This window comes from Physcomitrium patens, chromosome 14 (genome assembly GCF_059467195.1).
Source record: "Physcomitrium patens ecotype Gransden chromosome 14, ASM5946719v1, whole genome shotgun sequence".
Taxonomy (NCBI): Eukaryota; Viridiplantae; Streptophyta; class Bryopsida; order Funariales; family Funariaceae; genus Physcomitrium; species Physcomitrium patens.
The window spans coordinates 4325358-4352666 of record NC_143423.1 but is presented as its reverse complement, the minus strand read 5'-3'; the positions used below and the strand labels follow the sequence as shown (position 1 = coordinate 4352666).

Genomic DNA, 27309 nt, shown 5'->3' with positions numbered 1-27309 from the left:
AAACAATTATAATTAAAAATATTATATGTAATGTTACTAAAAATTATTATTATAACTTGAATATGCTTAGAATATACATTTTCAAATTCATTTATAGTTCTTAAACTTAAAAAAGCATGAAAAAAAAAATCAAATGCTTTAAACACTTCTTCAATTTATTTATTTTTTATATATAACTCTTTATTTGCAATTGGTGTGTGACATTTATTTACTCTACATAGCTGGATCATATTTCTGAACAATTTCGAATCAACATGCAAGCTCAAGAATAGAGCACTTACGTATAGTTCTTAAAAAGACAGATCCAAAATGTGGACACAATTGCGAACACATTAGCACGCTGAGAATAGTTATGTTTGCCAGGAACAATTCGATTAGAGTCAATAGCTAAAAACAGGTCTTTAAGGCAAAAAAACAGTTTGTGGGTGATATCAACCATGAAACGTTGAATGTCATGCAAGGAAACTGTAAAGTGAGATTCCCACCCGCCAAACTTCCTAGTTTGTTCGCCTAATCACGCACTTGAGAAAGAAAGAAAGACAAATACAGTGACCAATGCTACCAGAAAGGAGTTGTAAATTTAGACTAGTCAGTACATCATTTGATTACATTTGAAAACTGTATACAAATCCTTCATTCTGTAGTGAGGGATAAGGATCAATACTATAATATGTCCATACCGATGACGTTTAAGGTGCTAAACTCTTTGTAGTCACATAAGAGTCGCCGAGCTGGCTGACCAAAACCTCTAGTGCATAATGTGCACTCGATCTCTGTAAAAGCGAGCCATGATGCTCAAGTGTATCAATTGTGTTTGAATTAAGAACTGGTTCATGTACCGTCAAAGAATATTTCCTGAATCTAAATGAAGTTCCTACATGAATCAGTAGAATACAGGATCAAGACCAAGAACCTTATAAACCCCTACAAATTCTCACATCTGAGAAAAGAAAGGGGCACCTTCAAATATTAAGAAAAATCAATAAATAAAAAGTAAAAAAAATATATATGATTTTAGGTTACAAGGATTTAGTTGAGACAAGTTTCTTCTCCTGCTGCAGCTGGCTTTGTAGGCTCTTGGTTCGTTTAAGCTCTCGGCGACGCCTCCGAGCTTCCGTAGCCTTGGCCGCTGCCTCCGATTGGTAAGCTCCCACTCGAGGTCCAAGAAAGCCTTGAACACCATTTCCTATCGTGGGGAAAAACCTCAGATTCCCTGCCTTTCTCAACTGATCCATTCGGCCAGATTGCTGCAGTTGATGGGAACCTGGACCCAAAGATAAAGTTGTAGATGCACTAGCAATTCCATCTCCAGCAACATGATACTGTGTCATTCCCGAGCCTGTAGTTTGTAGTGAATGTGATGCAGGAGCTCCCAGGCTTGCCACCTGATACTTTCCTCTAGAATGAGACGTACTTAGCATACTCGGAAGTCCTGAGGGTATTTTCCCACTCACTTGGGACGACGGTTTCGACATTATGACAGTTGCGTCTGTATTTGTAACACCTTTCATGGGTGATGAGGAGGCACTGCTTTTGGCCACAGGTGACCGTCCCAAAACCTGAAACCTGTCCGTGCCACCAGCTGGTGGTAATTCTGAAGTGACTGATGGCCTGGCTGCAGAGTGAGTCAAGGTAGCTTGCTGATCAGGTGCCGCAACCATTCCAGGAACTTGAGCTTTGGACATATTTCCCATCAAGTTCATCCACATGTTTGGATTCATGGCAGCTCCGTTGTTAAGCGCCGCTACAGTGGCTGCAAAAACTACATTGAAATCTGGTGGCACCACAACACCCTCGGGTAACTGCGGTACTCCAGAGGACTGAGTGGCTGCGACAGACTGGGCTAATGCAAACGCCCACCAGTAAGGCAGCATAGGCATTCCTCCCACTGGACCAGCTGCGGGAGCCGGTGATGCCGAATTACCACCATCATTTGCAGGAAGTGATGTCTCTGCACTTCCTGATTGTAATAGAATCTGAACATCAGACAGACGATTACACCATGTCAAGGCCATATTAAAACGGAATGTGAGTTCACAATCATTACAATATGTATGATTTATGTATGTAAATCACACTAGTGGGATGCCTACACTGAGTGGATGAAAAGCTGTGTGAAGTATCTAACCTGTTCTTTCAAATGCCGATTAATCTCCTGATGATTTCTTAATTCCTTGGCTTTTTGCTCTAGTGTCTGCACGAGAACACCAGAGATATCCTCAAATATTCCATTTTTGTAAGTTCAAAAAGTGTGATTGCTTAGTTTTCGAGGCACTGAACTAATAATGATATTGATAATAAAAATTATACAACACAAGCCTTACGATACAACATACCTTAGACAAATTATCCTTCTCAGCCTGAAGCTCTCCAGCCTTACGAGCTAACTCTTCGCACAAAACCTGCTTTCTCCGGATGGTTTGGCGAGCAGACTCGCGATTGGCTTGAACACGACGTAGCCTGCGAGCCTCCTTCTCAGCCTGCCAGGAAGGATAACAACACAATTCCCATCAATACAAAGTTAATTGACAAAGAAAACTCATTCATTCGAAAAAGAATAAAGATCGTACTCCAATTGAGACAACACTTCTACTGAAAAAGATGTGCAAGAAAACAAAGTGCTATAACGTACCTCACTCAGTGCACTTCTGAGCCTGACTTGGGTGGACGAGCCCGTCTGATAAAGCTCCCTGCCTTCTAGTTTTACTCTTCCAGTTTCTGTCTTAACTGGTTCAAACAAATTCAATGTAACAGGAACTTGAAATTTGTTTTCTTCTATGCATTCCTTCAGCACCGTGCCCGAAGAAGTTGTTGGTACATCCAGAACATCGCCTTGTAAAATCAGAGACTGACCTTTAACGTTCGAAGCTCGTGACTTGCGGCGTTGCACTTGCTTTAGTGCAACCTTCGCCTCTTTCATCTCATCACCCTCAATAGTACAATTCTCCTCAGCTTTAGGCTTCCGCAACAGTGACGGCTTGGTCACAGGCCGTACTGGGAGATTTCTCTGAAACCCGAACTGCAACATGAGCTCCTCTTCCAGCTTCGGGATGAGATCCGCTTCTGACCTGAGAACGCGGAGAGGGGAGCTCGGACTCTCGGCTCGTGAGTCGAGAAGTGTGGACTCCACGCTCGACTGCGAGAGTAAGCGATATCCTCTATCAAAGTCCAGACCGCATGGACTCATGTCTGTACTTTTGGCGTCTGCATCAGCCTCAGAGTCTACTTCGACGTGCACAGTTTCTACACCAGCCTCGGAGGCATGGGGATGGGATACCACCAGTTGGTGGTTACGTGAGGTTGAGGAGTCCAAAATTTCAGGAATATCGGTAACAGTTGCACTCGTGGTGGAGCTCGAACTCAGCTTGCAAGCACAGGAATCGTCTGCTTTTTTACTGCATCTGCTGGATCTGCTCTTCTTTCCTGCCCATTTAACACCACCGCTCTTGACGTCACCAGGTTTGCTCTCAACGGTGTCTTTTCGGGGAATCCCGGCACCAGCGAAAAGGTCGAAGAGCGCCTGGGCGGCATTCATTACGTGCTCGGAGTCCAGTTCTGGATCTTCCTCAACCATGTTTGACCTCTTTCGCTTCCAAGCGCTGCTAATAACAGCACCAGCATCTTTGGGGGCCTTAACCTTGGACGGCATTCGGGATTTGGAATTTGTCCCGCTGGCACCATGAGAGCGCTTGTGACTGTGTTCGGATTCAGAGGCTGCCCTCTTCCTCTTAATCGCACGGCCGGTCTCCTTGCCGGCAGCCGACTTCAAAGGCACAGGTTCTTTCTTCACCTCTCCGGGAGCCTCCATAATCCTGTAACAGAAGACACTAAATAAGACAAGGCAAGGGACCTGAAAGCTTCACTTGCCATTCTGAATAATACACCAAACCCTGACCCATGAGCAGAAACCAAAATGAGCTTTAATACATAGGCAAGTAAGCAAAATGCACATTGTTAAACAGAGTAAGTCATAACGTGTTGTCAATGCATTATCTGTATATCAAACACGACATTGAACACAAATGTTTCAGGAAGGACACACAGCAGGGAGAAAATATGAGAGTCTCGAATGAAGAGCCAAAAGCTGACAACACTGCATACATGATACCGCTGACCTATGTACTCTTACTACCTAAGTCAATATATTTGAAAAACAAGAAAAAAAAATAATAAATAAATAATCACCATCCTGCAACGAGTAAATGCGACGAAACAAAAAGAAGTTGCGGCAGCAAGGTGGCATAGCCGTTAAATCAAAAAGTCATGAGATCATGCAAGCTTTACAACAAACTAAAACGGAACGAGGGAGAAAACAGACAAGGAAATCCTAGAAGAAGTTTGTGTAGGACCACCCTCAAAAACAACCACAAAACCCAAGACCTGAATCAACTTATCAATTCCAACATGCAAATCATTTACATCCTATTCCAAAATACTTAAATCCCACAAGGACTTGGTCCACCATTATCCAACTGACTTCGCGAAGACCAGCTCATTTATCTCGCCGACAACTAAACCGACACTTTTACTTCGCTTAGACAAAAATGTGACACATGAAAGACCAGTGGAAGGTGCACAGGAGGATCTCTCCAGACGACATGAATAGAAGTGAAAGCGGTGAGCGCTGGTGCACCCACCTTGAATCGTAACAGTCTCTTGGTACAGGGGTCATCTACTTGAAGAAGTTGTTGAAGTCTTCGCTCGAGACAAATGCATTACACAGGCACGAGAGGTCACTAACAGACACCAGAAAGACGGCTCCGAAGAAGCGTGCACAAGGCCTTCCAAACAAAGTCAAAGGATGGCGCCTCTCTTCGAGCAGGAGGATTCACTAACTGAATAACCTCTAATGCGGCGGCTACAAGACCTCCAACAAGAAACAACGAGTGCCGATCCAAGTAATGCCCAATACCCAAGCGAATCCTTTTTTTCTCCCAACCTCGCCGCAAACAGAGAAAAAAAAAAAAAAAAAAAAAAAAAAAAAAAAAACCCACGCAGCCTCGCTCGCAAATGGTTAATGCTCCCAAATTATCCAAAAAACACCTTTACCTCTTCAAACCGTGCTTCGGCGCACGAAAACTCCGCAGCTCTAAGCACGCCTTTCACACTCCGGTAATAAACATAAAAATATAAAAAAGATTACCACTGGCTCGCTTCACGAGCCAAACCAACAATGCTCCTCTTGCCGACTAAACACCACGTCAAAATACACTGCCACACGCAGGCTCGTCTCGCTCCAAGTGCCAAGACCAGCACCTTGGACCACCGAATGACACACTCCTCCTCTATCCCAGAGTTGGTCGCAGAACCAAGGCCGCCAGCAAGTGGACATATGAGCAAGCCGAGTATGCGACGCGAATATACTACGACAACAGCCCACAAATACTAACGAGTGTTTCCTATCCCGCAGAGCGAGTATTGAGCAAGTGGAAGGGCAGTGAGATCAGATCCGCGTAAGTGACCAATTGACGGAACAAGGACGAAGGAAAACAAAAGGGTGGGGTGGGGTGAGGAGAAGGAAGTGCAGTCAGCGGGGGTTGAGGGGGGAGGGGGAAAAACAAGTGGGCGGAACGGGGCAAGTGCAGGATCATTCCTCCGAGCTGCTGCTGCTTCTACTGGCCTGGTCTAGTCTCGTCTCGTCTGGTCCTCGTTGGAGGGGCCGGCCCTTCTCCGGCACGGCACAGCAGCAGCAGCGCGGCCGAGTTCAGGCGGAGGAGGGCCGGCTGCCACGGTCGCCGACGTGGCCGAATTGCCGCACTGGCAGATGATGTTCGTTGCTTGTGTTGCTCTGAAGGTATCCTCTATATTTGCGGTGACGCACTCTGCCCTGCTTTTACCTCCCGCCTCTTTCTCGCTCCACCCCCCTCTGACTTCCTTCCTCCCCTCCCTCTCTCCCTCCCTCCGGATAGCAATCATGCATCTCTGGTCTCTCGCTCCCACCCAGTTGGGAATAACCCACGCAATCTGGTGAAAGTGAACACAATTCCCCCCTTGAAAGGCACGAATCTGAATCACGACCTCCCCACACCAAAAAACCAAACCTTGCCCAACCAACACCCGGTTGATTGCCTATCCGGAGCCAAAGGAAAAGTCCTTCCTCTCAAAGCTGCAATTCGGTAACTAAAATTATAGCCTACAATTCATGCGACTAAAGTTTTTACAGGACATGTGGCAGTTGTTGTCTAGTCTCGACTTACTTTTACAACTGGATGTGAAATCGAGGGTTTCCTCTGTGAGAAGAGTGCAAAACGTATGATAAAAATCAATGAAAATAAAAACTGCGGTGCTTGGATACAAGCAAAATGGAGGCGATCACCGTAGAGCGCACATTTCAATCCTCCACTCCCCCCCCCCGCGCAGTCAAGCCACACGCTCATCCTAGTTGCGTCCGCGTCGGCAGATCCTGGCCCTCCTTGAGGGGCACCCCATCGGACGGACGCACTCCAACCCGTCCACCCCCCCAGCCCTGTTTGCACAAACCGCTTTGAATTGTCCCCGAGTCATGGACGGCTTCGATCGACGTGCTTTTCCAACTCCATCGGACGATCACGATTTCAGAACCTGGATCTGACAATGGTACTTTCCATGGCCTTTAGCAATGAGAGAGAGCTAGAGAGCAAGATCCTTCATCGAATCCTCGAGTGGACGGTCACGATGCGAGCACGATCAAGAGGGGGAGTTCACCGGTTTCACGACAGGCCAGATCCTACGTAACACCTATTGTAGGCAGTTGGCTGGGCGGGACCCGGGCTGGGCTGGGCTGGGCTGGGCTGGGCCCCGCGCTGTTTCGGTGACGGGAGAGCATCTCCTCAAGCGTTGTTGCTAGTTCTCGCTTTTGGAGTGCTGGCTGACTTGGCAGCCCTGTCATGCCTACTTGGACACCGGCGAGGGGGTGGCCAGTGTGAATGGACCGTAAACCATGGGGGGGGATCCGGGGCTGTCATTGGTAGGGCTGTTTGAGGTCAATTCTTATCGGCAGTGTGAACAGTGGAGATGGGATCCGCGACAACTTGGTTCCGTGGTAAAGGATGTCATCCATATTTATTGCCTTGATTGAGAGCTGAGCTCTGCAGGGCTTGACCCAACAAAACATCCACCACATGTTTTTTTCTCTGACCTTTTTCTTCTTTTACTTTCTTCTACTTTTTCTTTATTATCAGCTCTAGGTCACACTTCATTCCCATTCATAAAACCCCTCACTGTCTTTTATCTTGCTCCCCTCTGCAAACAAGCTAGAGCTATTCAGACGTGTTTGTGCAACAAACAGGTTTCAAACCCTCGCCGGGGGTTTGTTAACTTCAGTGCTAAGGAGAGGATGAAGCTCAAAAGAGAAGGTGACCGTGATACCATCAGCACTTATAAGTGAGACTTGGGAAAACTTCTGAGCGTAGAATCCAAGCTTGGACAAGCTTCTTGAAGCCCTCGCTTATTGAATGGAGTGTGTTTGAAACATATAACAGTCAATTTAGTATTTTTGAAAATTAAATAAAAGGTTAATAAGTTGGATGAAACTATATTTTAAAACAATATTGTCAATTTTTTTAAAAAAGGGCACAATCAAACAATAATAATATTATTATTGTTACTGCAGATCTATACTATTGAGGGGATTGAGGTCAAGTAAGAAGTGACAAAAGTTGGAATCATTGTGCATTATCGTTGCTAAAGTTGTTGTAATTTATGCCAAAGAGCTCGGCATTATAATTCAACGTTGAGTTTTGGTATTTTTATTCCACCAATTTTGGGTATTTTGATTTTTGTTTAAAAATAAAAATAAACAGTTGAAAGATTTATACATTTTTTATATGTGCCTGTTTATAAATAAGCAAGAATAAAAAAAAACATACATGCATACTGATTCAAGAACTTATGAGAATCACATCTATCCATGTAATAAATTTTATTTTTAATGAAGAAAACCAGAGCATAATTTGAATATAACAAATATGTAACAGCAGGCCCTTTTTTGAACAATTAAGGTACTAATGTGTTATCAGGTATTAATGATACAAAACATATACATACACACATACACAAAAGAAGATGAACACACACACACACACAAAAACAAATAAATATAATAATGTTTAGCACAATAAAAATAAATAAAAACTGGTTGTTATCAAGCTGTCTTAATATTATTGCAAGAATCATGTTATTTCATCACATTTGGTATGTTTAAATTTTTACACAGAGTACTTATTTTACCCATTTAACATAAAATAAAAAGGCAAACAAAAATACCAAATCACAACAACATTCTCAACGCTCATCTTTAAAACAGTCAACATTAAGTTGAATTGAGTTATGCTAGAAGCACGCCAAAATGACCATATACAACGAGAAATTGTAACAAGAGGTCACCAATTTAGGTGGGGGTAGTGTAGCAAAGAAGTGGACACATAATTAGTGATGGAGGTACTCAAAACCCCCAGCAAGCAAGCAAGCAAAGCGCAATGGAAAAACGAGCACATGGGGGCAGGCACTCTGGCGACTGAAAAATCTACACAAGAATACAAATATCTCGCCGAAAGGGAAAGGGAAACTAAACCCAAAAGAAAGAAATGTTCGTATGTATATATATATATATATTTACCTAAGAAGGCAGGCAGGCTTGATATCTGGGGAAACCCTAATTTGGTGATGGTGTTTATGCCCACCACCACCGGAGCGGCTTGTTCATCTTCCTGCCGGGGCGGTGCGATCGCGAGGGTCCACCATGTGGGGCTGTCAGCATCGCACGGCATCGGCGTTGCTCAGTTTTATGGGACCCACATGGAAAAATTCCACCATTACCGTCGGGGAACACCCCCGGCTTGTCGCCAATTGCTTTCCAACATCCCTGCTGCAAATATGCCTCGTCCCTCCCTCTCCCGACGAGGTTCAGCTCAACCTCTGGGTGTAGCTCTTGCCGGCTGGCGAATGTCGCAACTCCGTTTTTCCACACTCTCGTTCGATTTTGTTCGTTACTGGGTTTGTTGGAGGAGTGATGCGGAGGTTGCTTCAGCCGCTAGATAGTTTTGTTTGTCTATTTTTATTTTTATTTTATTGGGTTTTATTTTAATCCACCTGGTTTGACCTTTTCCGATACAGATACCCATTCCTTCAGTGCTACACAAGAGCATCGTCTGGAAACACGCGAGCGCACGTTACCAATGCACACGACGCCTCAACATGTAAAGAGTAGCGTGGCATGAGCTCAGGCTTATCTGGGTAAAGAATCTGATGGAGATATTACTGGAGGCAGTGTCTGCGGTGGAGACAAGTGTTGGGGTCTCTTCTGGTGGGTCGCTATGCGTTTCGAATTCATGAAATCCTCACAATTCTCAGCCGACGCAGACGCAATTTCCGTCTCCTTCGCGAATCATGTGTAGATTTTGTTTACTTCGGGGCGATACGTTTGCTTGCTTTATCTTTATTTTATTTGATTTTTACCCTGGGGAAGCAAAAGGTGGCACGTTAATGCGAAACCACGAGGATAGAGCGAGACCGATACCCTCGTCTTTTGGATAAGCTTCAGCTACCTCCAACGGGACTTAATCAGTGTGCTGTGTGTTTGTCTTGCTCTAACCGAGGCATTCATCTTTGAAGCGTTGAAGGCACTGAATGTGGGTGATGTCCATTTGGTTGCGCTTTTTTTCCACTACGTGAGAGCTGCCAAAGCAACCCCCCCCTTTATGAGAGCGAAACGCAACTTCGCACCCAAGCATTTCATCCTATTCCGCATTCTGTCTCCCAATATTTCCCTTTTTCTCCTTCAATCACAACTTAGCATACACACACAGCATCATGATAACCCTCAAACGAAGAAAAGAAGACAGCAAAAACAAAAAACACAAAAAAAAACCAAAAAACTAAAAAACCAAAAAACTAAAAAACCAAAAAACCAAAAATAACACACTCTGAAGTTTATTACAATCACATTTTACCCTCACACAATTAGCAGATCCGTCCAGACTTCATGTAATGTCATCAAATAACAATCGATTCTGAAGCTTCGAAACCACAAACATGCAGAAGCGAAAGCTGAGCAAATTCTATCCAAATCGTATTCCAAAATTTTTAGACACGTACGCATGATCTAGAGACACGAACTACAACTTTCGCTTCGCATCACAACGAGCTTGTTTACGCAGCATCCTGTAAACTGCGAGCAAATAAAATTAACTTGTTCCGGCACTAGTTGATATATTTCGCAATTGAGTTGAAAGGACCGGAAACGGATCTTCACTTTTGCTCGAAAGCGTCGGATCTCGATGAATGTGAACTATCAAGCTTTTCGGCTGAGCCTTTCCAACTACTCTTTCTCGGTAGAAGTGGCCTCTCATTTGTGGGTATGGCTGGTTAATTTCCAATGTGCAAGTTTGTGCTTGCATTGTGATGCTGCTTTGACACACTGCGGCGTTACAAAATAGTAACAGATCAATGACGCGAAACAAGAGGTTGCTCTCAAAGGGTAGCGTGATTTCAAAAGTATATATCATGTCAGTATTGGTGATGAATCAGTCACCCTTACATGGTAGAATGTACTAATACTGGTACCAGTGTTTTTAAGTCCATTTTGTACTTTTTTGCAATGGCTTTTCATAGAATATTTTGAAAATGAAATCGCTCAATCGGGATATTTCATTGTTTTATTACACGATTTATTTATTAATTTATTATATAGAACGAACTTATCTTTCTTTCTATGAAAGAAAAAATAATGCAATAACTACAGTCCATGATTTAAACGTCTAGCTTGTGGCTTCATTTTACTATTCCACGCTGAAACACAGCTACGAAAAATGATTTTTTGAGTAACCTTGCCGAATGTCTTAGACTAGGTTCATGGAGATTTCTTCAAGTATCCGTCTACATATTGTTTGACAGTCTTTGGTCTGGTTTTGTCGTGGTTCAATAATGTCTAGTAATTTGCAGCATTGGGTATTGAAAACACGTTCAAAATGACGATGGGTCTATTCAATAGCTACAAAAATGTGATGATGCAGGATGTAGAGTCGTACAAATGGTCATATTTCATGGGCTTTTCAAAACATATATACCAGTTCTGGAATATACACAGGAGAAAGACAATGTGGTTGCAAACTATGTATGTTGTAGAAACCAAAACTTGTTCAGAATCGATAGAATATTTGAGTTGGGTTTACTAAAATCATCCCACGAGGATTCTTCTTAGTAGGAAACCACTCAACAAAAACTTCTGCCAAATTTCTGAAAGAGAGGTATTGGTGGCCCATTGAACCCCTTGCAATTGAAACAGTGTCGCATTCCTACCCTGCTACATTACTTTTGAACAACCAGTTTGCAAAATTGCAGAAGAAAGCTGAATCCTGCATTGATTAACCTTCGGTTTAAACTGCTTGTACTATCATATCAAGTGGGTAATCGTTGATATTGCACTACAGTTAAGTCATACTGTTCTGCTTTTCCCATTTCCTTTGCAGTTTTGAAATATCATCTAGATTTGCTAAAAGTCATTTTAAACAACTCTAAACCGACTTGCGAGAATGTAATATGATCGCACCACATGTTTAGACCACGGCAAAAAATCGATGTTCGAAACACGCTCACTTTTGGGTATCCAGTCACCATTTACGTCAGCGCCAAAGAGACGGGGTGAGCCGCCACATCATCGTAAAGCGGGTGGCGTTTGGTCGACTGCAGCCAGTGTCGAAGGGCTCAGCACCGAAACGAAGGAGCTCCGCTGCAGGTTTGAAGGAGTCCGTCGATCTTACAAACAATGCAGGAACGTTGTGGAACATAGCGTATACTGCCCCCTTGCATGTGGCGGGGAATTTTTTTATTTTTTATTTTTATTTTTTTTCGTTCCGAAAGAGCTGTGTGACTCGGCGCGAGGTGGAAGAGCCCGAGAGAACAATGGCAAAATTGAAGCGCCATGGCGCACAAGATGCTGCGCGTCACGGAAGCGGATGGTTGGGAGCGCTCGGATTTCCCCATCACTTGCGACTGTTGCTTGGGCGACAATCCCTACGTGCGCATGGTGTGTGTTTGTGTATCTATTTGTAGCTTCTCATCTTGTGTTGGTCTGTGTGAGATTTGGGTTTAGGGTCTGATGTTGAGGGTTTTACATTGTGGGTTCGTGACCCTGGCTGAAGTCTTGGTGGATGTGGGTGTGGTCTAGACAAAGGCCAATTTCGAAAAGGAGTGTAAAATCTGCATTCGACCTTTTACCGTGTTCTGTTGGAGGTCTGGGAGAGATGCTCGGTATGAGAAGACTGAAGTGTGTCAAACTTATAGCAAGCTGAAGAATGTGTGTCAAGTCTGTTTGCTTGATCTTGAGTACGGGCTGCCTGTTCAAGTGAGAGACACTGCTCTCGGTATCAACACAAGCGAGTCGATACCCAAAAGTGATGTAAATATGGAGTTTTTTTGCAGAGGATCAGGACAGGAAGATATCATTAAGACCTAATTTTGCTCACTCTCATTAGTGCTTGGGGTTAAGACAGCAGTATATTTATCTTTTTACTGATTTTTTCGCAAATTTTTAATCGCGAATGAGAGACCGTTATATGTCACCAAACATCTGGCATACATGGTTAGCAAATGCTGAAGTAGGTTGTAATTTTTGTGGTGACTACAAATGGTATTTACACGCACCCCTCAATTTTGTAGGCTAAAGCTGGTTTGGACTATGAGTCTTTTTTTGACAAAGCTCGTCCAACTGATGCAATTCTGAAGTTGCAACGGACCACACCATATTACAAAAGAAACTGTGCACATATTTGTAGTTTTTATGTCAGGGAAGAGTGTACACGAGGATCTGAGTGCCCGTACCGACATGAAATGCCAGTCACAGGCGAACTCTCTCAACAGAATATCAAAGATCGCTACTATGGATACGTTGAGTTTTGAATTCACCTACCGAAATGATCTTGGTCAGTTGCTTTAGGTATTATGAGTGAAGTTTAGGTGATTGTTTACTTATACGTCACAGCTTGATTAGAATTAAATAAATCATATAACACACTTAAGAGTTTTCATTTTTATTTATTATTTTTAATATCAAAGTGATATAAAAGGATATACTTCTGTCTTATTGAATCTTTCCTGGTTTTTTAATGGCTCGTCATCTCTTTTGGCACATGATCATGAATTTAGACGTTATAGCGAGAGTAAAATAGAGAACAGCATTCTACTGTTTACAAGCTTTGTTCTGAAGTGCACTTCGCTAATATGTTCCCTTGCCTGTGCAGTGTGAATGATCCTGTGGCGGCTAAATTACTCAGAAAGGCCGGGGAAATGCCTTCTTTGGCACCCCCAGAAGACATGAGTATCAAGACTCTCTATGTTGGAGGCTTGATCGACAGGGTAACAGAAGAGGACCTTAAGGTTCAGTCTTATAGCTATGGGGAAATTGAATCAATTCGAATGGTCCGTCAACGAGCGTGTGCATTTGTTACCTACACCACCCGCGAGGGTGCCGAGGAAGCTGCCGATCATCTGGCTAACAAACTAGTTATTAACGGCTTGAGGTTGAAGCTCATGTGGCAAAGGCCACAAATTGCTAAGGCTGAAATGGAGGCTGCAGGTGGAAAGAATGAAGAAGGGACATCTACTTCAGCATTTGGGATCCTGTCACATGGTGGAATGCTTCCTCGTGCACTTATTCCTCAGCAACATCTTCATCCTGGTCAGGAACAAACCGCAAACTACTTTAATCTACCTCCGCCCTCTTAATCAAATGATCGACCCATTTATCCCTCCATGGATCCGCAGTGCATGGGATCGGTTATGAAACAAGATTCTAGTGGTGCAGAGCAAGGAGGAAGTTCTAATTCGGAGCAACGTCCCCAGCCTGGACAGTATGATGGACGACCTATGGGTCCTCCTCCTTATGGTTATTCGCAACAAGGACCTCCACCACATTTTCAGCATCAGCACTTCAGGGGCCCTCCTCCTTGCGCTCAGGGTGGACGTCCTTCACTCTCATACCAGTTATATCCTCCTCACTTACAGGGAGGATCTCTGCAATTTTTTCGCCCGCTGTAGTAAAGTTTTGTAGTACAAGTTGCTTAGGCACTGGTTGAAGATTTAGGTTGTAGATATAGAACTTTTTCCTTCAATGAAATTTTGATTAAATCTTATTTGATAACTTTCACCCAGACCTTCACACTCAGGTATTAAGACACAGTAAATAGAAGGGCTGAGATATAAGGTCAGTGTTAGTGATTTTCAGTGATGTCTGTCCACACTGAACTTTGGAAGATAGTCTCTCGGAAATGAGAACCTTCGCTTTTGTGAATTGGTATTTTATCAGTAGTTTTTGTATTTTATGCAATTTTGTTTTTGGACCTGGTTTGGCTCTCTGTGCAGATAGACAATGTTGGCACCGTTTCTAGTTTCAAATTTTGTAAGTGACGCTTTCCTCCGGATAATATAGGAGCTGTGAGGAACGAATCTAAAGAGACTCAACTTGTAGGCATGTGATATTCATTAGCTACAAACCGATGTAGAAACAAGGTTTAATAACTTACGATCAAGACAATGTTTGACATTCACACTCAAACTCTCCGACCACTGGATATACTCTTCTGCAACTCTTTTTTGCTTCTGGAGATAGAGTCCTCTCAGATTCTCTGGAACCAGAGAGGGTCTTCACTCCAAATCATGTTTCAACCCAGTGCTGAATCCCAGTGCAGTACTGACGTCACATCACACTTCACGAAGATGCAGATACGAAACTCACATGCTAAGACTTCATGAAGCTTCTGAGATTCCAGATTTGGATGCTGCTGTGCAAGTGGGGCTCATCAACAGCATGTTGAACGCGTTCCATGTGACAACTTCGTTGGATTGCTGGGCTCTAGAGGTTCACTGATAGGAAATTGTTTCACCTCTTCACTGCTCCTCTCTGACTGTTACCAAAACAGAGTTGTACTGTTTGTGCTGAGAGGAATCTCTGCAGTCTAAACGCAGAAAATTGGGGTTTGATTAAATCCCATCATTTTGTCCTAAATATTATAATCACATATTTCAGTCCTTATCAACTGTAGCTGCATTCTAGAGGCATTGTACATTTTAGTTGTGCTCATCAATCAGCTGCAGTGTTTTGACTTGCCCTTGAATTGGACTTCACTTGATCACCGATGTGTCTGTTTGTTTTAATTTTTATCCTTTCCCACTTCTATTTCTTAAATTTATTTTCTTTGTGGGTAGGAGTAGTATGAGTGTGTGTATGTCTATTTTATATATATATTTTTATATTTATATTTATATAAATTTAATATAAAATTGAAGGGGTTATATATATATAATATTTTTGAAACATATTGTAAAGGCATTCTTAAACTGAAAGTTCATGTGCAAAAACCATTTAGGATCAAGACATATTTTTAGACAAAAGAAAGTTGATTTTTATACAACTATGAGGTTAACTGAGGATTCACAATTTTCTTGACTTAAAATGCAATATTAAATTATTTCTCTATATTTCTACCTATCTTGGATGTGTGTTAAACCTTCACATATAGTAATGTAAAGTATTTTTTTGTCAATTTCAAGTTCTCCAACAATTGAAGGAATGAATTTTGTATTTTTTTGGTATTAAATTAGTCTTAATTTCGTATTAAAATAGGGTTTTAATTCTAATTTTTAATTTTTAAAAAAATTAATCAAAATTTTAAAAATCTAATCAAGACCAATCAAACACAATGTTAAATCAATTTACTTATATATATATATATATATATATATATATATATAATCAAATAATCCAAAAATATTTAAATTAAAACAAGATGTATTATTTTTTTAATTGCAATTAGAAGATTGCAATGCAACATCAACAACACTTTAGTCTCAAAACAGTTTTATGAAAAAACAACTCTTTTGAAAATTATTATTGCCATTTGCATTAATAAGGGACAAGAATGGGGGATAAAAGGAGGTTGGGAAAGGAACATAAATTGGAAACATTTGACATGGAGCATGGATTGGGGACATGGATTGGGAATATAAGATGGGGGACATGGATTGGAAACATGAAATGGAGGATGGACTAAATTAATCAGTAGAACCCAAGTAGGTGTCACATTAACAACATGAAAATGTTGCTTTAGCAACTCCCTATATAAATAAATAAATATATATCAATTGTCACAAGTTTTTATATTTTAATAAAATTTAATAATAATAGTAATAAAAATAATTAAAAAATATATTTTTGAAGCCATTGCTTGATTGATTATTTTAAGCTTGTATCTATTGAGCACAACTTAAATTACTTTTTTATAACTGGCCAAAATGTTGTAACATAAATAAGATTTAAAAATCAATAAAAAGCTCATGCATGTTATGGATAGAAAATAAAAACAATTTCATTATTACCACAAATCTCATACTCCTTTACAACATTTTGGTGGCTAATCCTCACAACCATAATGCCACGCTTTTCAGACTTTGACAATCTAGTGATGTTATTTTCCAGCGTTATTGTTGCCATGAGTGGTTTAGGCCATGAGTAGCCTGACAGCGGCGACGACCACATATACGCCCAAGCACCAAAAATACATACATACATATGTAAACTCGCATTTTGAGAAAGAAAGTGAGTGTGAATAGCAGCAATACAACCCAGTGTCATGTACCGTTATAACCACTACGTTTTCTGCAGACTAATTTTGCAACTCTACTCTGCTTTTCACTGCGCATGACTGCCCACAAAACTAGTCTTAGCAGGAAAATTCAGTGCAGCTCAAAACCACTAGTCAAAGCATGACGGTAGCCACGTCTAGAGATTGACTGATGATGTCAGTCAAATGCATTGAAACTGGTGGGAGAGATAAGGGGGGAGGAGTTTGGTGAGAGGCAGGCGTAGTAACCAAGACAACAAAATCAAAGATGGATTGAGGGGGAGGTTAAGCTAAACTCCAACACACCTGCAAGGGGGACTGTTTTGCAGGGTGGAGGAGGGGGGAGCGGCCACCACTTGATGAGTTCAAGTGAAAGCAGCCATGAAAGTGGTGAGCTCCAACTGCCATGAATCTCACTGCCTGCAAGTGCAGTAATGGCGAGAGCAAGGACTGGGGGACATTCATGGCGCACCCAATTTTTTTCCAAGTCGCACCCTAGCCTTCATTATAGCCGCGCTGCCTTGCCCTACCTGCCAGATCAGCCTCTCGATCTCCTCTACGTCAATGCCCACCACCCCATCTTTCCGAATAATATATGTCAGGGACGCCATAGCTGATAGAGAGGCGTTGGTCGATTTGGAACAGGAATATTGCAATGTCGCTCTAGTCAAGCTGGGGTGTCTACCTGATTGCAAGAAGAGGAGGAAGGAGGAGAGGAAATTTGAGAGTGGATCCTTCTAGGATTCGTCAGGATAGTAACTTCGAAGTGATGTACTGTCAGGTCCTGCAGTAGGACTTTTGTGTGTGTGTGTCAGGTTTGGTCTTTTAGAACACGAATTTTGAGCTGAAATGTGCTGCTCGGAAGGACGGTGGGGGTCGAGAGGTTGAACCAGCTTGCGGTGGGCCAGCTCATTTCCAGGTTCCTGGCCCTTCCGTTGCAAAGATCCTGAGAAGAAGCAAGCTAGTGGAAGTGTGTAACAGTAGCAGCAGGAAACAATGCCTGGAGGTGACGAGATGGCGATGAAGAAGCTGGACGTCGAGGTAAAGGAGCCGAAGCTGATCGTCGAGGTGAAGGAGCCGCAGCTGGTGGTCCCTGCGGAGTCGACGCCGCACCTTGTCTATTTTTTGAACAATTTGGACCAGAACATTGCGGTGAGCATGCGCACGGTGTATTTCTTCATGGCGCGGGAGGAGAAGAAACATGAAGACCCTGCACCAGTCATAAAGGATGCGCTGTCGAAGTTGCTGGTGCACTTCTATCCCATGGCAGGGAGGCTGGGCATCAGCGAGGACTTCAAGCTGCAGGTTGATTGCCAGGAGCAAGGTGCTGTGTTTGTGGAGGCCACGGCGAACAAGTGCATTGCAGAGTTAGGGGAGATATCCAGCCCTACCCCGTTCATGCGGGAGCTGGTTTACGAGTTCCCCAATGCCAAAAACATTCTTGAAGTGCCTCCGCTGATCGTACAGGTGCACACGCAATTTCGAGTTCTGTTTTTGTTAAAGTGCTTAAACATTAGCAGTAGGAGCTGAGTGCCGTTACACAATAGATTGGCGAAACATTCGTGGCCTTTGATAAGTCACACGACTAATATTATTGGCCAACCTGCAGGTTACTACATTCAAGTGTGGGGGATTTTCTCTCAGCTTGCACAACAACCATTGTATGATGGATGGGCTCTCCGCCAACGAGTTTCTGCAAGCGTGGGGGGAGCTCGCCCGTGGTGTCGACATCACCCACCCCCCTCACATCGATCGCAGTGTGCTGCGATCCCGAGATCCACCCAGAGTAGAATTCCCCCACCACGAGTTTGACGAAATCGAGGATCTCTCTGGTGGGGAGCTCCTCATGGGCGATAGTCTCGTGTACAAGAACTTCATTCTCACACCCGACGATTTGGAAGCTGTGAAGAAAGCAATTCTCGAAGACGGTGCCATACAGAAAGTCTCCACATTCGAAGCGCTCACGGCATTGACATGGCGGGCCAGGACACAAGCCATGGACATGCCACTCAAACAGAAGACCCGGCTCCTCTTCGCCGTCGATGGCCGGAGCAAGTTCGACCCCCCCCTGCCAGAGCATTTCTTTGGCAACGGCATCGTTTTGACGTGCGCCATCACCACCGCCGCAGAATTGACTCAGCAACCTCTCTCATACGCTGTGAAGCTCGTACAGGATGCCATTGCCATGATCAACGACGACTACATGCGTTCTGCTCTGGATTTCTACGAGCTCACTCGCTCAAGACCTGCACTCGTTGCCACTCTTCTCGTCACCACCTGGTTGCGGCTCCCCTTCCACACAGTGGACTTCGGTTGGGGCTACCCAATGAGCACTAGCCCTGCTTGTCTCCCCGACCGCGAGGTTATCCTCTTCACTTCCTGCGGGAAAGGCAGGAGAAGCGTGAAGATATTGCTCGCAATGCCAAGCCAGGAATCTATGGAGAAACTCGACAACGACCTACGGTGTTACGGCGTTCAATCATCAGAAGCTGCCGATTCATGGTTGCTTCGTGAACATCCAATTCTGCGTCGCAACACATGATTTCTAGTCTATCTACAGCAAGAGCTCAAGCAGGGAAGTGGCCCACTGCAATTTTGAAGTCATCGTGAAGGGGATAATCTAGCTTTGTGATATGTATAAGTACTTTGCTTAGGGCAAAATTCAACGAAGTGCAAACCTGAAAAGAAAATTTCTTTTCGTTATGTTCAATGCTGCTTCTTTTGTATACGTACCGCAGACTTACGAACCAACGGAAGCCAAATCAATGGCCGGTTGACCATCAACATTGTAATTTGCAGCAAGATAAATAAATCGAATTTTTTGTAAATCGACTTTTTTGTATGCTCATTTGTAACACAAATTCACTTGTAAACGAAAACTGTTCAACATAATGAACAGTTTTCAGAGTAGCACCTACCAGAAAAAAACGTATACACAATCGTCCTCTAATTACACTGAATACGCTATTTTCCCATTGCTTGCTCTGACTTTACATCAAACTCTGAAAAGCAGACCTAACTTTTAGCATGAAGACACTCATCCCGACAGTAAAATGCACAATAATTGTGCGGGGCCATAACTTACATTAAATACAAGCTGCAACGTAAAAGGACAGGAACCTCCAAGACCAAGTTACAGGTGTGTGGGAATATGGGTTCCACAATGCAGTGGAAATTATGAAATCAACTAGAGAATAAAAGTTCTGACCTTCATACCCAAAAAGAATTAGTGCGCTTTAGTGACATTCGAGCCAATTGCACTAAACCAAGTCTTACGTGAGAGTGTCTAGCATCTAATCAACATGGATATAAACACCTAAACTGTCCGAGTATACAGCGGCTTCTGCAAGAACGAGTGACGCAGCTATCTCCAAGATAGTTGCGCAACTCTCTTCCAGGGCGGTATACCAACTAGATGTCTTCATTGTAGATGTCTTGTAAACATATCATTATTTGCTGTGCAGCCCTCAAAGGTACTTCCTAGCAAGTGCTCGGACCCGTGTATCGAAAAATGGAGAGGAAATGCGTGACCCAGGCACATACAAAGGGTTCAACAGCATCTGCAGCCCAAGGAGTTTGCGTTAGACGATGAGGCAGTCAATCGACGATAATGTGCACAGAATCAAGTACTGCAACAGGTGCATTGAATGAAGAGCAGGACGACAGTCAATTAAAAATTCAAGCTTGTGCTGCACATATTGAATAACACGTAGAAGGACAGCTATGTGCTCGCTTTTCCAATAATCTACTCTGCTCGGCTAAGGTGGTAAATTCATCAGCTGCGATAATGCTGGTGTTGTACCAGTCAAAACATAGAAAAAGAGGAAAGGAGGGTTTCTGGTTGTAAAGATGTAAGCAATTACCTTGATGTAGAGTTCATGGACTTCTTGAAAGAAGTTCTTGATACCATCCTCATTACGAGAGTCGTGCAGTAGCATGAGCCGAGTATGGCCCGCAGTCACATACACGGAGACTAGCAAGTCGTTAAATTTATCTACTACCTTCAAAAACCTGGAAAAACGTCAACAGAAGCACAGTTTGTTTTTTAAACATGTAGCAGATGTAGAATAATACATGCCTATGAGATGCGACGATCATGGAAGTAAATGGAAAATTAAAACAGATGAACAAAACAGGACGTACTCACAAGTCGCGAAATAACATGATACTAATTCATGTACTTTCTGGCAACTAAACGACTCTTTTTCCTGAACTCATCACTGACTGATTACAGCAATGGAACGGTCCCCATAAGCCCCTAGAGATCAATAACCACTTCATTGAATCGACACTCTCCTTATCACGAAAATATCTTGCTCATTCTTAATGGTATAATAAGTATGGTGATGAAGACATACATGTTATTCGTGTTCCAAACAACATCTTGGACAATGTCCAAAGAAGCGTGTAGTATAAATTGATGCAAGTGTGCCGCCTCGTCTTTCTGCAGCCCGAATGATGAGTCAATCACGCGCATGAAGACATAAACTGTATCATCTGCTGAAGGGCATCCGTGACGCCTGAAGAGCAGCTATCGGCTTTGACAAATACAAAATACAACTGCAGATGGAACATGTCTTCCAGAATTACACTGTCTAGAACACGGTCACGAAAAACAATCTCTCACGCTGCAAATTAAACTGCAAAGTTTTCCCGCGAAAAACCACACTAAAGAGGTAAACAATTTCCTACACATTTAGTCTGCATCAACCAATAATTCACCTTTGGTACAACGAACACAATATTCAGGGAAACCGTTGGAGGTCGAATTCAATCTCCCGCAAATACACTAGTGCTTAAAGAGCCCACAAACCCACACTCGAACCACGAAACCCTAATCGAAATGCACCTTGTAACTTTCAAAAATTCTCAGTTGATAGCTTATAGACATGGTGCTCTAAAATGGGTAAGAAGCAATACCTTCGGGGCAGTGCCAACTTCACTCTCGTAAATAGGACTATCGTTGCGCGACACGATAACGAAGCAGGCAGTGCTCGACATTTTTCGTATTTAAAATCACCGCCAACCAATCCACAACTCCCTTCACTCGATCCTTAACTCCCAATAACCTCCTCACGCCAGCTAGTCAAGAGCTAGAACATCCTCTGTAACGCCAAATGGAACCCAGAATCTGGTGCACTTGTGAGAAACTACAAATCGAACTTCTGAAGCACTTCGACTTGGGAAAAAACACAAGACGAAAAGGAAGAAAAAAAAATTCAGTCCGCAAGCTTATAAAAATTTAGGGCTGCCAGTGATCCAACTCATTTGCTGATTGGTTTCCTCTTCCAAATCATATGCTCTAAAATCTTAACCTAACAAACCGCGTGCCAGTTTCCGAGCTCCACTTCCGGGAGACTCAAACAATAATACTGCTAACGGGATACTCCCACTACAGATCTACAATACAAGAGTTTGGAATTGCAATACGAGGAAATTCTGCAACAAATCCAAAAGCACCACAGACAGAGGTTTCTTAGAACAAAACCCACGATCGAAAAAGTTTTGCAAATCGAGCCCGTCACTCCACGAAATCCAATTGCGACGAAAGGAATCCACAATTGGATGGAGGAAAAAATGACGTGGTAGGAGCATACCGCATATTTAGGGGAGAATTACCGAATAAGTTTAGATCTCCAATTTTACGTAGAGACCACGTAAGCATTGCATGCTTAACAATCAGACTCCCGAATGCCCAACCGCTGCCTGACGTCGTCTCCTTTTACGTCTTCTGATGAAATTTGAAGAGTGGCAGCTGCTGTAGCCTCTGCGTTTCTAGGGCTTTGTAGATGATCGCAGCGGAAACGTGGCTGTTGTGTATGTTGGGTTGTTATCTTTGTTGACGACGCATGGCCGAATTTCTGTGGCATCTTGTGGGTTATTCTGGGAGCGGGCCATTGGGACTATGCCTCTCCTGATGAGCTTAAGCGGCATGGACACGAACTTTGATTCACTGAGAGATTGGTTAAGTTGAGGGAGGATATAAGGTGATATTTTCGAGCGCTGGGGTTGAAATGTAGCTGATATGGGCACAAGCGTATGGCACACACAGATACATAACGGTGGCATTGAACTGTATGAGTGGGATTCTGGTTTTGAAGAATGGATACTGAGGCAGTTTCCCACGCCATAGAAGTCACATGGGATTGTAGCCGATTCTATCGGTTTCTGGAAGTAATACAGCATTCCAACAATGGTGGCCCTGATACCATGTAGATCTTGAGGGACACAGTCTGTAAGATTATTCACTCCGTTCGATTCTACAAGCTTCAGGTCTTCGATTTCTGTTTCTTTAAAATTTTGCAGCATGGAACTGCCGGGGCCTGCGTTGCTCCGTTATCCCTCCACGAGATTGATTGGATTTTAGGTGATGTTCGCCATTGATGCTCTTCCTCGTTGCCCAGATCTCTAGTCGGATCTCGATGCTTACTGTCAAATTCTTTTAGAGAGAACTATGCGTCACATGTGTGATCCCCATGACGTGCGAGGATGGGATGCATCATTCGACAGACAGTACCACAGCAGCACTCGGCGTAAACAATGTGGATCTGTATGGACATAGGATAAGAAGCTGTGTCAATGCAGCCCATAGAAAAGACAGCAACAGGATCCACAGTAAAAATCGATTTCATTGTTATTCACCAAGGATTGAGGAGGAATGCTGGAGGAGCTAAAGGAGATAGAGGATTTTCTGCCTGATGTAACCAAGACCCCCGTCGGGAAATACGTCGATTCAAGTCAATCTTACTCAACTGAAATGGCAAGCTCCAACAGCGCTAATAGCAGCTTGCGACGATCTCTGTCACGAAATCTGACTCCTTCAAGCGAGTCTTCAAGAAAATCGTCGCGGAAGTCTTTTGACAAATCGTCTTCAAGGTCTTCGGGTAGCGAGGATGACCACGCGCCGTTTCAGATGACACTCTCAGAGATTAACCAGCAAACTGATGTGGAGAAGGAGATTTCGCAGTTTGTGAAGGAGTTGGTTGTTGATGAGGGTATAGGGGAGTTCATCTCCACCACTGAAATGCCCAAGTATGATGCGGATGGTGATAACCAGTACTCAAAGAATTCGTTGTTAGCGTCCGAATCGAGCAGGTATTGGGATGCTAAGATTCATTCGCCTTCGCTGGCAAGCAACTACGAGCAAGACGATGTCTCCTCGCTCAAGATGACTTACTATGCTTTCAAAGAGACGACAGGTCAGAAGAGTGGCATCCCCGTCTCTCTGGTATGCAATCTACCCACAGTTCTACTGCTTCAGTTGCAATTATCGTTATGGTGGTTTGATTGACTTTGCCAGTATCCGTGGAGGTGCCAATGATCTTACATGTACTCTGCTTTCTTGTCTGATTTTAACCTCGACACTTAGTGTCAGGTATATTACCGAATTACTGTGATGATCGGAAATTTTGATCTCATGGACTACACTTGTGCAGCTAGCGGCGCATCTTGAGACAAAGGAACCTCATTACCCTTCATTCTTTGGATCTCGGTATAGAAATCGAAGTTAATCTCAAGTTCAAATAAATTCTCTTAAAAGTTAACATGGAGATCTTGTTAAGGAAATTGAAGTTTTTCTAGTATTAATAAAGTACTTGCGGACTCTTGTGGATGGAAATCACAACTGCAGGAGTAGCGTGAGCGTGACAGAAAACCCATCAGCTAGGTCGTTCAGAACGTTGCAAAGGAGTCCCAGCAGGAGAACTTCCATAGAGCTCATCCACCCTGCTTTCTCTCCCCAGGTGTAGTTACATTACAATACTGTGTTATTGACAGCATGATTCATCAATGCACATGTGCAAGTTCTACGCTAAAGTGTTTGTTGGTGCTTCGAGCTTAAGATGTTGAAAAATTGCATGTGCAGGTAATGGAGGTTATCAATGCCCTGGAAGCACACAAGAAGAAAGCTGAATTCGATGGCAATTACGTGGAGGCACGAGCTGCTACTCAGCGCCTTAACGGGGTTAAGGTGTTGTTTCACGGAACTCGTGCAACGTCTACACTTTCATGTATGAGATGCAGTTGTCATGCAATGTTTAGAAACTTCAGCATGATTCATTCGGGATACGTTTGCAGGTCTTGGAAGATAATAAGAGGAAGAGAGTCATGGTCCAAAGACACCAAAAGCAAAGAAAAGAATCTGAAAAAGCATATAAACAAGAAATGTTTGAAAGAAATCGAGTATGTAAAATAGCATTCTTTGAGGATTCTACTGCATAGGATTTGTGTACTTAAAGCTGTAAATACATGTGTGTGCATATATATATATATATATATATATATATATGTTGCAAAGCTGACATTCATATCTTTCGGAGTTCATCTTAGTGGTTATGTTTGTGTTTGAGCAGCTTTGGGATGAGAAGCTACAAGAGTTTCTCAAAGCTGTTGTAGAACATGCTGCCAAGCTGAAACGTCAACAAATCAGTGTTTTACAAGCCTTTAGACAACGAATGGCTGCAAAAATGCCCACCAAACCTCAATGGTCTCGGGAGGTTCTCAAACATAAGAAAGTGCAAGTAATCCATGTTATGTGGAACATCAGCCGGTTGTATACAATATGCAAATTCCCTGTATCATGTCCTTCTATCAGGTCGACTTGACACGATATTTTGTTCAGCTTAGTCATACTACTTTCTGGCGGCATAATGTCTAATTCATTGGTTTTCTCAATGTTATGGCTGTGTAGACCTTTCTTGGGAAACAAGGGAATTATTTGGAGGCAGATAAAGTTAAACATATTGTGGATAGGATGGAGCACACAGAGCTACAAGCAACACGGGTTGCATATGCAACTGAGGTAGGGCTCAAAGAACAAGCGCTCCGAACCAAGCAACAAAATGAGATGAAGGTATTGTTGAAACGGGCTGCTCAAGGGAGCGACGAACTTCGAAAGACGAGAGATCTGGAACTTGAGAGATGCTCTCAGGTATGATACCCAGTTTCTTTTTGTCGTTTAATCATTCACAGAACTACTGAACCGAAACTTATCACCAAAAGTGTCGTGTTTCATGTACACTCTTGCCATCACAACTTACCACGGCATGTGTCCTCGTTGGTACTGCAGAGACACAAGAACATCGCAAGGGAGTTTCGAGCCTTGCAAAAACAAGAGCGCATGAGATTTGAACAAATTTTGGGGAAGCGTGTGAAGGAATTCAAGGAGAGTGGTGGAAGTCTTCAGTTACTTTCAGAGACGTTGAGTGGCATGGAAGCGTGGATGCTGCCTGCAATTGAACCCCTGTGTCCTGCAGGAGACACATCTACATTCTCGTGTAGCAGTGATTCACATGGGTCAGATTAATCTTATGCCTCAGATTCTTCTGTTCGACTTTGACTCTTTTTGTTTTTTAAAAAAATAGTTTTGGTTACTTTCCTTGGATTTTGATGCATTTTTATCTTCGCTGTTAAAGCGGTGAAGTGAACAGTTGATCAGATGGCGTTGTAGTTAATGCTAGATTATTAAAATAGAGTTTATCTCGTGCAGCCCTGATGGCAGATTTTGTGCATTTGAAAGGACTGAATGTATATTTTTGGTGCTTTTTGAAATATGTCTGTTTCATGTGTGTTGCATGCTATGTGTATCAATAAAATAAAAAAATAAAAAAATAAAAAAAACTTGCTTGCTCTGACTTAATAAAGCTGGCTGTCCATGTGTTTTGAGTTGTACCAGATAATCTATACATTTTAATATCTCTTAAGGTTGTTGAGAGAGACATTTGAATCAATACAGCACTGTGAAAGTTTAAGTAGTATTTGTGTAAATTTGGATTCTGTAAAGCAACCATTGAGATATATAAACATACGTGAATATAACATACTGCTTGTTAAAAGAAATTGTAAAATATCCAGAAACTGTATAGCATTGAATTAAACAAGAAAGGGCATTTTATTTAATTTTAAAGATTTTTATATAGTTCCTATGGATGGATAATGAACATGAAACTATGTTTTAGTTTGACAAATGTAACATTGTTATGTTTGATATAATTATGGATTTGTAAAATAAAACATTAGTAATTGTAACCTTCAAATGTTTCCAAAAATGATACAAAAGAAAAAACTTGATTTCCATGTCATATATATATATATATATATATATATATATATACATATTCATACTCATATACATGTTCAAAATAAAACGTATGATGTAATATTAAATTTTATTAATTATTATCTTGTTTATTTTATTTCAATCTGATATAATTCCTTCATTCAAATCCTGCCTTCTATATCTACATTCTTACTCATGTATGTTTGCACAAATAAATAAGCCATACAACCACAAAAATTTATGTAGAATCAAATCTCAGTTCTATTTTTATTTTTAAAACCTATTTTCCAACGATTTTTTAATGTAAAAAAAAACGTAAGATTTAAATGTTTTTACGTGCATGTAATTCCTTTACTTCCAGATAAAGTAGAAACAAAACATGAATTGTTTTATGTAAGAAATAATATAGCACAAGATAGAAAGAAAGAGACAAATTGAGTAATTGGTAAGGACAATGAATCTTAAAAGCTACAAAAGAAAAAAGTAAAAATATAGGAGAAAATAAAAGAAAGAAAGGAAAAAAAAGAAAATGCAACAAATGCAATGAACATGACATGTGCAATTAACCGTTGAAAAATGTTTCCTAGTTTCAGTTGAAGAAGTTAATTTTCAAAGGAATTTTTAGATTCATTCTTTTTTTAATCTAAAGTAGTCATT

At 42.2% G+C, this 27309-nt stretch overlaps 5 protein-coding genes and 1 pseudogene across 12 annotated transcripts; 4 read left to right on the top strand and 2 right to left on the bottom strand.

Moving 5' to 3' along the window:
* Positions 1–572: 572 nt before the first annotated feature.
* On the bottom strand, positions 573–5482 carry LOC112291539 (uncharacterized). Of its 3 annotated transcripts, XM_024539097.3 has the most exons (6): positions 5050–5480; positions 4638–4695; positions 2633–3812; positions 2337–2480; positions 2129–2194; positions 573–1976 (listed from the first exon to the last, which is right to left on the bottom strand). In XM_024539097.3, the coding sequence occupies exons 2-6, from the start codon at positions 4670–4672 to the stop codon at positions 1020–1022; spliced, it is 2382 nt and encodes a 793-aa protein (XP_024394865.1). In that variant the 5' UTR covers positions 4673–4695; positions 5050–5480; the 3' UTR covers positions 573–1019. The 3 variants fall into 3 exon arrangements, with proteins under 3 accessions (XP_024394865.1, XP_024394866.1, XP_024394864.1); XM_024539098.3 differs by lacking the exon at positions 4638–4695 and having other exon boundaries at positions 5050–5482; XM_024539096.3 differs by having other exon boundaries at positions 4638–5382.
* A 3145-nt stretch (positions 5483–8627) lies between these two features.
* LOC141046200 (uncharacterized) lies at positions 8628–9918 on the top strand. The gene is made up of 2 exons (XM_073538848.2): positions 8628–8881; positions 9094–9918. The coding sequence occupies exons 1-2, from the start codon at positions 8644–8646 to the stop codon at positions 9195–9197; spliced, it is 342 nt and encodes a 113-aa protein (XP_073394949.1). The 5' UTR covers positions 8628–8643; the 3' UTR covers positions 9198–9918.
* Positions 9919–11749: 1831 nt separating this feature from the next.
* On the top strand, positions 11750–14122 carry LOC112291164 (zinc finger CCCH domain-containing protein 25-like; annotated as a pseudogene). The gene is made up of 4 exons (XR_016506247.1): positions 11750–12004; positions 12146–12417; positions 12638–12869; positions 13218–14122. The product of XR_016506247.1 is annotated as a zinc finger CCCH domain-containing protein 25-like (transcript).
* A 2798-nt stretch (positions 14123–16920) lies between these two features.
* On the top strand, positions 16921–19423 carry LOC112291161 (fatty alcohol:caffeoyl-CoA acyltransferase). The gene is made up of 2 exons (XM_024538241.3): positions 16921–18062; positions 18205–19423. The coding sequence occupies exons 1-2, from the start codon at positions 17592–17594 to the stop codon at positions 19135–19137; spliced, it is 1404 nt and encodes a 467-aa protein (XP_024394009.1). The 5' UTR covers positions 16921–17591; the 3' UTR covers positions 19138–19423.
* A 216-nt stretch (positions 19424–19639) lies between these two features.
* On the bottom strand, positions 19640–22340 carry LOC112291163 (uncharacterized). 4 transcript variants are annotated; one of them, XM_090255653.1, is made up of 5 exons: positions 22215–22340; positions 21516–21700; positions 20954–21039; positions 20459–20606; positions 19640–20155 (listed from the first exon to the last, which is right to left on the bottom strand). In XM_090255653.1, exons 2-5 carry the CDS (start codon positions 21594–21596, stop codon positions 20063–20065), a joined length of 408 nt encoding a protein of 135 aa, XP_090111779.1. In that variant the 5' UTR covers positions 21597–21700; positions 22215–22340; the 3' UTR covers positions 19640–20062. The 4 variants fall into 4 exon arrangements, with proteins under 4 accessions (XP_090111779.1, XP_090111778.1, XP_024394011.1 ...); XM_090255652.1 differs by having other exon boundaries at positions 22193–22313; XM_024538243.3 differs by lacking the exon at positions 22215–22340 and having other exon boundaries at positions 20954–21155; positions 21516–22041.
* A 3-nt stretch (positions 22341–22343) lies between these two features.
* Positions 22344–26168, top strand: LOC112291160 (uncharacterized). 2 transcript variants are annotated; one of them, XM_024538239.3, is made up of 8 exons: positions 23117–23823; positions 24032–24087; positions 24226–24337; positions 24460–24564; positions 24672–24776; positions 24947–25114; positions 25285–25524; positions 25663–26168. In XM_024538239.3, exons 1-8 carry the CDS (start codon positions 23254–23256, stop codon positions 25897–25899), a joined length of 1593 nt encoding a protein of 530 aa, XP_024394007.1. In that variant the 5' UTR covers positions 23117–23253; the 3' UTR covers positions 25900–26168. The 2 variants fall into 2 exon arrangements, with proteins under 2 accessions (XP_024394008.1, XP_024394007.1); XM_024538240.3 differs by lacking the exon at positions 24672–24776 and having other exon boundaries at positions 22344–23823.
* The last annotated feature ends 1141 nt before the right edge of the window (positions 26169–27309 follow it).

Excerpts from the sequence above, each read along its gene's own strand:
- LOC141046200 (XM_073538848.2), top strand. The coding sequence starts at position 8,644 with ATGGTGTTTATGCCCACCACCACCGGAGCGGCTTGTTCATCTTCCTGC. Across the intron at positions 8,882-9,093 it reads TCCCTCCCTCTCCCGACGAG|ATACCCATTCCTTCAGTGCT; the intron begins GTTCAGCTCAAC and ends TTTCCGATACAG.
- LOC112291163 (XM_090255653.1), bottom strand. The coding sequence starts at position 21,596 with ATGTCGAGCACTGCCTGCTTCGTTATCGTGTCGCGCAACGATAGTCCT. Across the intron at positions 20,607-20,953 it reads GTTTGGAACACGAATAACAT|GTTTTTGAAGGTAGTAGATA; the intron begins GTATGTCTTCAT and ends ACGTTTTTCCAG. Across the intron at positions 20,156-20,458 it reads TCCATGAACTCTACATCAAG|ATGCTGTTGAACCCTTTGTA; the intron begins GTAATTGCTTAC and ends CTTGGGCTGCAG.
- LOC112291539 (XM_024539097.3), bottom strand. The coding sequence starts at position 4,672 with ATGACCCCTGTACCAAGAGACTGTTACGATTCAAG. Across the intron at positions 3,813-4,637 it reads AGAGACTGTTACGATTCAAG|GATTATGGAGGCTCCCGGAG; the intron begins GTGGGTGCACCA and ends CTTCTGTTACAG. Across the intron at positions 2,481-2,632 it reads TCAGAAGTGCACTGAGTGAG|GCTGAGAAGGAGGCTCGCAG; the intron begins GTACGTTATAGC and ends CCTTCCTGGCAG.
- LOC112291161 (XM_024538241.3), top strand. The coding sequence starts at position 17,592 with ATGCCTGGAGGTGACGAGATGGCGATGAAGAAGCTGGACGTCGAGGTA. Across the intron at positions 18,063-18,204 it reads TGCCTCCGCTGATCGTACAG|GTTACTACATTCAAGTGTGG; the intron begins GTGCACACGCAA and ends GCCAACCTGCAG.
- LOC112291160 (XM_024538239.3), top strand. The coding sequence starts at position 23,254 with ATGCTGGAGGAGCTAAAGGAGATAGAGGATTTTCTGCCTGATGTAACC. Across the intron at positions 23,824-24,031 it reads GTGGCATCCCCGTCTCTCTG|CTAGCGGCGCATCTTGAGAC; the intron begins GTATGCAATCTA and ends ACACTTGTGCAG. Across the intron at positions 24,338-24,459 it reads ACCCTGCTTTCTCTCCCCAG|GTAATGGAGGTTATCAATGC; the intron begins GTGTAGTTACAT and ends TTGCATGTGCAG.